The sequence below is a fragment of the Antrostomus carolinensis genome, unplaced genomic scaffold (genome assembly GCF_000700745.2).
Source record: "Antrostomus carolinensis isolate BGI_N321 unplaced genomic scaffold, ASM70074v2 scaffold6970, whole genome shotgun sequence".
In the NCBI taxonomy this organism is placed as follows: Eukaryota; Metazoa; Chordata; class Aves; order Caprimulgiformes; family Caprimulgidae; genus Antrostomus; species Antrostomus carolinensis.
In genome coordinates, this window is record NW_010287656.1 from 4929 (window position 1) to 13202 (window position 8274).

At 41.8% G+C, this 8274-nt stretch overlaps 1 protein-coding gene across 1 annotated transcript in view; it reads left to right on the forward strand.

Annotated features, from left to right (window-relative positions):
- Positions 1–8274, forward strand: part of SOAT1 (sterol O-acyltransferase 1) — a 10525-nt gene extending 2251 nt beyond the window's left edge. Inside the window, exons 4-13 of the mRNA XM_010163648.1 lie at positions 333–615; positions 1280–1358; positions 2080–2161; positions 2872–2917; positions 4119–4248; positions 4679–4776; positions 5267–5365; positions 5901–6036; positions 6891–7036; positions 7899–8274. Coding sequence (XP_010161950.1) covers positions 333–615; positions 1280–1358; positions 2080–2161; positions 2872–2917; positions 4119–4248; positions 4679–4776; positions 5267–5365; positions 5901–6036; positions 6891–7036; positions 7899–7955 — 1156 coding nt within the window. The 3' untranslated portion in view covers positions 7956–8274. The remainder of the gene's footprint in view (positions 1–332; positions 616–1279; positions 1359–2079; positions 2162–2871; positions 2918–4118; positions 4249–4678; positions 4777–5266; positions 5366–5900; positions 6037–6890; positions 7037–7898) is intronic.

Below are 8274 nucleotides of genomic sequence, written 5' to 3' on the forward strand. Positions count from 1 at the left end.
TCTTAGCAGGGATGAGCTTGAGCATACTCTTAAAGCACATGGTGGTTTTAAAGATGTGCTTAAGCCATGTGGGATTTAAAGGTAAGCTGTGCCAGCCAGTGCTGATGGCATGAGTCCTTCATCTCTTATTTTCTGATATTTGTGGGTGGTCACTTAAATCTGCCACAGACAGCCCTCTGCTTCTGAGCTGGAAATTGCCACAGGCACTTCTATCTAGACTCTCAAACAATTATGAACTGGAAAGTTTGAATTTTATAGCCACTTAGTGGAGTAGAAATATTTCTCATGAAACAAGGGACACTGAATATTGTCTCTTTCCTTGTGCCTTCTAGACTGGTCCTAGGATTTGATCTCTTGGTCTTTGTTTTTGGAAAGTTTCCAGTCGTCTTCTGTACTTGGCTGTGCATGTTCTGTGCCACAGTTTTCATTCCATACAACCTTTTCATCTGGTGGGCCCAAGGCTACAGCAGTTCCTCCCATCGTGTAATCCGCTCTCTCTTCTATGGGATGTTGTTCACGCTTTTCCAAACAGCTGGGCTTGGATTTGGACCAACCTATATCGCTGTATCATATGCCCTGCCTCCAGCTTCCCGTTTTATTGTAATACTGGAACAGGTAGGTCCCTACCCAGTATCTGGATATATCGAATCTTGTTTTCAAAATGGAAAGAAAGGGTCTTTATTTTTTTTTTTTTTCTAAGGAGTCAAGTGTTGGTTTTATTCATTAAATGAAGCCAGGGCTGTGGATGGAGTTTGTCTTTGACTTGAAGACAGACTTACAGGCAGCAAGCCAAAAAAAAAAGTATACTTAATTTTGACCTGGAAACTACTTGTTTTATCTTACCCTGTATTTAAGATTTTACTGTGGGTTTTTTCTGAACATACTTCAAGACTGAAATTACATTTATTTCTAGTTGTTTTGTGGATGCTAAATGCTTAAAACCAGTTTTAAGAACCTGTTGTGCCATAGTTCACAAGGAAGCTGTAACGTTCCTCTTTTTAAAAGCAAACAAAAAAAACAAACAAAAACACCTTTCTGTAAGTGAAAATGAGATGTGCTTTGTCTCTCCTGTGTCATGGCTGTTACTGCATGTTTCACCTTGTGGTGTTCTAAATTCATGTCAGTTAAAGAGGCTTGTGGGCAGAGGGAGCAGCCCTTTCCTTGTAAAAGGGGTACATTGGAGACAAACCAAGATGTTGAAGATGCTGCCTTAAAATGCTTGATCCAGTCTTTGTGGGGAAAGTGAGGGTATTAAACTGATACTCTCTTGGTCTTACAGGTTCGCCTTGTTATGAAGGCTCATTCATTTGTCCGGGAGAATGTGCCCAGAGTCCTGTCTTCTGTCAAGGACAAGTCCAGTGAGTAACTTGCCCTACCTTTTTTGACAGCAGTGCATAACCAGCTCATGTTTTCCCTCCATTGCTTTGAGCTGCCCTCATGAATTTGAGAGGTAGGATTTGAGGAGGTAACTTTGGATGGGCAGGTGATGAGGCTCTGGACTGACCTTCTGCATCATAATTTCAGCCGGAACCTTCTCATTTGGTAGTAGGTAATGAGCTAGGCTGTTGTTCAGGTTGAAGTAATCTCTGTGTCTTAAGTCTTACTTCAACAGGACTCCTTATTTTAGGACCCTCCTAGGCTTTTAGGAGAAAAAGGTGTGGAGAGGCTGCCTGTGCACCCCCAGTTCCATGCTCTAGTTGAAGTGACAGCAATTTTAGAAACACAGAAACCCTTTCAGCAAGGCATGCCAGAGCTGAATATGAACCCACAAGTTGATACAAGCCTTACAGCTTCATCTTCCCTGGGAGGAAAGGAAACGTGATATCAAGGTGTTAGCACTGCCCTACCTGTTAGTCACCCTCACTTGTTAACTATGCTTCATGGGGAGGCGATTCCATCTGATAGGTCTAGTTTGTTTTATTCTCTGCAAAACCCATACCTTTAGTTCCAGACTGAGGTTTTTTGAGGTGATAAAGGTTCTGTGTTGTGAAAGGGCACTAGGGAAACTGAACCATCAGTAAGCAAAAAGATTGCAAGTGTTTTGTTTTGTTTATAAATTTTTATTTGCCCTTCTTCCAGGCACAGTACCTGTTCCCAGAATTTCTCAATACCTCTACTTCCTCTTTGCTCCCACCCTCATCTACAGAGACAACTATCCCAGGTAATGTGAGCAACACCACTAGAACTTTAAAGTAGTCTAAAAACTAAAGCCAACATTAAGTATTCCTGGGTGTGATCTATTCAGTTTATGAGTTAGAGTTTTCACAAAGATGTGGTTAAGTCAGTTACCTGGCAAGAGCAGGACTTGGTCATGGAAACTCACTCTAACACTAACAGTGTTTTGACTTTGCAGTTCTGGTTTTATTTCTTTGGAAAGTGCACTTGAAGTGAAACAAATAGAGAACTTGCTACTGCATCTCTAGTGACACACAGTTCCTGCAGGAGGCTTGTGTGTTGTTTTATGTGGTGCTGATAAGCAACCCTGTCTCTTGAGTTTGAGGAGGTAGGCTGAAGCCTTTAAAACTGGCTCCCAAACTTTTCTGTACTTTACTGGGTTGCACTTTGACAGTGTCAAGTCAGCAGTCCTTTATGTGGCTATCGGGCACATCACCACCTCCTACATCATTGCATAATGCTGCCCTCCAGATACTTTTCCATTTATGGAATTGCCGTTGTTGTCCTGCTGTAGCTGGAAGTGAGGAAGCGGCAATTTGGGCAGACATCTCTTGGGTGTCAGGAGATTAAAAACTCTGGAATTCAAAAACTTTAGGTTTTTTTCAGAGTATAGATCAGTAAAGTCAATAACTGAAGGAACGCTTTTGCTACTTTGAGATCCTATTTAGATGTGATGTCATGTGTTCTTTTTCCTAGGAATCCCACGATAAGATGGGGCTATGTAGCTACCAAGTTTGCACAGGTGAGTAGTGCAGCTTTCCAAAGAATGCACTTTCAGAGATCATCTAAACTGTGCTGCTAAACAGTTCTTCCTTTGGCATTAAATCAATGTTTATTTGATGTGGGCTTACCAGAAAAGAATACTTTTTAGTGACTAAAAAAAGAAGCAGTGATCTTGCTGTGCTAATGGTTACGTCGAAGGGGAAAAAACAAAAGAAATCCTTGCTTAAATAAGCCTTTAGACTCCATTCCATACAAACAAAAGCTACGTGTGGGTGTGGGGAGCACAATATCCATGCTCTGGCCTTCTTTCTTTACACAGATACTATATTGTAATGCACTGTCACAGCTACCTGTCTGCAAATATTCAAACCAATTTTTAAATAATGAGTCCTGGAGTCCAAATCTTCAGTGCTTATTTGAGCTTAAGGTTGACCTGATCTTCACATTTCTGGACACGTTCATCAGTAGTTTCTTGTGGATGTGTTTCCAAGTAATGGCTTTGTGTGATTGAAACTTTTAGTGTCACACAATGCATTTGTGGTTTAAAAAGCAAAACAAATAATAATAATTAAAAAAAAAACACAAAAAAAACCAAACAAACAAACAAAAAAACAAAAACAAAAAAACCCCCAACAAAGCATGAAAAGGCCTTTGGCTGCTTGCCCTTTGACAAAAAAGGGTGACAAAGCTCACACCTGGCTTACAGCAGTCAGAGTATTTAAAGCACTGACTTGCATTCTGACCTTGACTTCCAGAACATAGATTCGTGAGCCAAAGAACACCTGAGGTGATTTGGCCTGTAAACATCTCCTTTGGGGTAAAAGAAAAGAAAGCTTTAATATTAGATTTAACTACCATATATTTTAAATTATTTCTGCCCTTGTCTTGGACCTTGACCACAGGGTTCTTTCCCCTATTACTCTGGCATTGACACAGATCTTTTCTGTTGTGACTTCTGAGTCGATAGCACTAGGAGAAATGTACAGCTGCTGTAGTAGAAAGGACAGGCTGATTTTGCTCCTGGCTGTCAGTGTGCTACCGAGATGGCTGTGGCTCACTTTCTACCTGGAGCCTTAGGGATGTTTACTGGCAGCAATATAAAATAACTTATTTTGACTTGTGTTGGCAGGTGCTGTTCCTTTCCTAGAGCTGGCAAGTGGTGATGTGTTAACTGTGCATTTATTTTAGGGAGTCAGACTTCTTAAAATTATTTGTTCCAGGTGCTTGGTTCACTTTTCTATGCCTACTACATCTTTGTGAGACTCTGCATTCCTCAGTTCCGCAACAGTAGTCAAGAAACCTTCAATCTTCGAGGGCTGGTCCTCTGCATCTTCAACTCCATCCTACCAGGTAAGACCCGAATTCATGAGTGACTGTTATCTTTGTGGAAGAGGCGGGAGGGAGGGGAAGTGCTTCATATGAGTTGCATTTGTGAGCGGCAAAGATCAGCAAAGGAGGTCTTGTGGGCAGACTTCACCCCCCTTCAGCTGAAGTTTAACCCAAGTGTTAAATTTTAGCATCAGCAGCTCAAAATAAAATCTTGGGTTTGAATTTAACTGTCTGAAAAGTCAAGTTCTAGGCTCTGTGGCAGCGTTCCTATTTCCCTTTGGGATAAGCATGGCCTGGTGTGGTGAGAAACTGGAATGCTTTTACTTTTTGCATAGGTAGCACAAAGCTGATCTGTGTCAGTGCTTATAAGAACAGTCTTGACTGTTACATGTTCCTGCTTATAGCTGAGAGAAACCACTACAAAATCAGTCTGACTCTGCCTCGTTCCTAGGTGTGCTGATTCTCTTCCTGGTTTTCTTTGCGTTCCTTCACTGTTGGCTCAACGCATTTGCTGAGATGCTGCGCTTTGCAGATAGGATGTTCTACAAGGTAAGAAGCAGGAGTTGTGGTTTATAATGCAAGCTTTATAAAGCTTCTAAAACTCATTTTCCCAATGAAAAGGAGAGACAAGAAAAATCAAGATTATTGTTTTACCAAATGAAGCATCCACACGGTTTTGCTTGTTTTATGCTGTTATGGCTTAATCTTATTGCTGTGCTGTAAAACAGATCTGATTTTACTTGGCGATCTGAATTGTTTCTAAGGTAGTATACCCTGTGCACAAACAGAACCAGCCATCAGCTACCCAACAGTGCTATTTTTATTCTTTTTCTGTCTCAGTGGCTGCAGTTTGGGTTAAAACCAAACTTGGATATACAGAGTAGAATGTTGAAAGTGCAATGGAATGTGTTATTTCACAGTGCAACTCATTATATTAGGTTGGTATTATTCTGATCGATATTTTTCAGCTTGATATCCAAGAGACCTGTAGAATGTTTTATGCTTCATTAGATTTATACTCTCTTAACTGTGCTTTCAGGACTGGTGGAACTCCACTTCCTATGCAAACTACTACCGAACCTGGAACGTGGTAGTACATGACTGGCTCTATTACTATGCCTACAGGGACTTCCTTTGGGTGAGTAACAAGCAGATGTATTCTTTTTGTTAATTAAACATTTAACCACTGGGCAAGACAGAACATTTGTCAAGATGCAGCGTCACTGTCCATTGAGAAGCACAAAAACGTCTCGCCTCAGCTGTTGTGGGCGGCCACTGTGCTTTTCAGAGATCTCTTGCTCATTTTCAAATTCTTAAGGTGTGCAAAATGTGGGTCTGAGACATAAGAATGTAAGGATTGACTCAACAGTCTGAACTCGTGTTGCACTATTCTGGTGAGCTATGGTGGATATTTCATGAGTGGGCTCAACCCGAGTACTTATGCAGGAGACCAGAAATATGCCTGAAGAAAAAAACCTAAAATCCAAGATATTCTGTAAAGCGCTTAGCATTTTGTGTGTGCCTCTTGGCTGGAGCAGGCACTCCTTAGCTCAGGTGAAAAAACCCAACAATGCTGAAACAACCAAACTCAAACCACAGCAAAATACCTTATAATACTTTGTATTCTTCTCTCCAAAATACCTTATAATACTTTGTGTTCTTCTCTCTTCCAGTTTTTTGGTAAGAAGTTCAAAGCAGCAGCTATGCTATCCGTCTTCACAGTATCCGCTGCTGTGCACGAATATGTTCTGAGCATCTGCTTTGGCTACTTCTATCCAGTTCTCTTTTGCCTGTTCATGTGCTTTGGAAGTAAGTTCCCAGGAGAGAGTACGTGAGTGGGTTGTGGGTTTTGTGGCTTTTATTTTATTTTTTTTTTTTTAATCAAGCATGCTTTGCCCTTCTGATAATGGTGCCAGTTATTCTTTACTGAACTTCTTCTTGTCCAAGAGTTGCAATTGTGAGTCCAAATTTGTGAATGGATTTTTTAGAGCTAAGTAGCTCAGTAGAGATATAGAGATATATATATGTATGTATGTGTGTGTATGTATGCACACACACTGGGTTTGCAAGCTTGGGACTTAGTCAAGCAAGGTATTGATGGAGAGGAAGAAAACTGTATATGATATACTGCTGCTCAGGTGACACTGTACATATTTTAATAGCACTGCTTCCTCTTTGCCAAGCCTTAGTTGAATTGCTGTATGTTAGCAGGTTGGAAGTCTTCCCCTTGAAAGTCCTAGTGTCAGACAAGTGTTACTTTGCTACTGTGGTGAGGCAGAGAGCTCATTTAGAAATTAAAGCTCCTGCCTTTCATTTTGGGTTTTGAGTTAGAATGAATTAGAGGGCTCTAATAAACTCTAGGCCACCTCTGCCAACGTGTCTTGGTCGCCAGTGTAATGCAAATGATATTGATCCCCAGAAGCATGTAGCTGGGCCAGCTTGTTGGCAGACTTACTGGAAGTAAATGTCAGAATCAACTCATAGTATTTGCTCTACTGCCAAGCATAATCAGATTTTCTTACACTGTACTGACCTCAAGGAGCAGCCTTGTTCCTCCAGAGATGAAGTGAAGGGAGGGAAAGATGCAATGAAATCAGTTGGTCTTTGATTCTTTAATCCCAGATTCGTTTCTGAATGAAGCTTCTTGTTTCACCTCTTTCCAGTGCTCTTCAACTTCATCCTTAATGACCGTCGGAAAGGGCCTATCTGGAACGTGATCATGTGGACATCCCTCTTCCTGGGCCAAGGTGTCATCATTTGCCTCTACAGCCAGGAGTGGTATGCCCGCCAGTACTGCCCCATGGAAAACGTGAGTGACTGATCTTTCCTGTGGAATAACCAACCATGCGAGTGTCTTGTCCTTTCTTGCTGTGGGGACAGCGCAGAAGTCAAATGGCGTGAGCCTTTCTGGCAGCGTGCTGTGTAAGTTCCCTAGGAGTTGTATAGTCTAGGAACTGTAAAGAACCTAGGAAAGCTTTTTCTAACAAAAGTTCTTTCGTTAGTGCTCTTTCTGCACTGATGGTGTTTCACTGCTTGAAGCTGAGGGTGTTTTTTCCCACATTTCTGAGGACAGAAGCTACTACTTGAGAGTACGCTAGGCCATTCAGGCTGTGTGAATGGAACTGCAGCACTTGGCCAATGAGGTCAGGAGAAACCTTTCTAGGAGGCCCACAAAAACTGAGCCTATTGTACCCTCCCAGGCTAGAGTGAGTGGCAGTGAGAATTGGTTGCCTATAAATAGTCAGTTTGGTGTCTTGTTAGTATTACTTTCTGACTTAGAACTCATTTTCTTGATATCAGATTCTGTTCTATGTAAAACTTCTCGCTGTCCTGGTTGATTTCAGTTTTAACTAAAGATGTCCTCAGGCAAACTCTATTTTAAGTTTGATTCTCCTCCCTTCAGAGTTTGTCCTCGTAAATGACTGGCTTCCTGATAGAATACGTTACTACACATGGCATTTAGCTGATGTGTCAGAATGAGGGTTAAGCAGGATGGCAGGCAAACAGCTTGTTGTGGCTGTAGCTATGCTTTGTGAGGATAAGAACAGGGTTACAGGATGTGAAAATGCAGTTTGATCTTTCCTGCTCGGGAAGTTTGACTTCAGCAGACCCCACAGCACAGCAGGTGCTGTTTGCCTGTGACTGACTTGCTGCCTCTCCATGTTTTGCAGCCCACGTTCCTGGACTACTTAAAACCACGTTCGTGGTCGTGTCATATGAAGATGTAAAAAGTGTGTGCTCTGGCCATGTTATCATCACAGAAGATCAGAGTTGTCCTCCAAGTATTTGGACCAATGACCTAACCCACTAGGGACTTTTTCTAAGGGAAGTTGCGCCTCCTGATTATTGGGGAGAAACTGTAATTGTTTTAAACATTACTGAGGCAAACCAGTTGACCTGGATTGCAACAGGCATCTTAGGCAGCATCTATCTACTGTGTGCTGTCTCACTTGGAGCCACTTCCATGCCAGTGAAACATTGAGCTGAAGGTGGAGTTTACTGGAATCCTACTCATCCAGAGACCTGCCCAAGTTGCTGCTCTTCTGG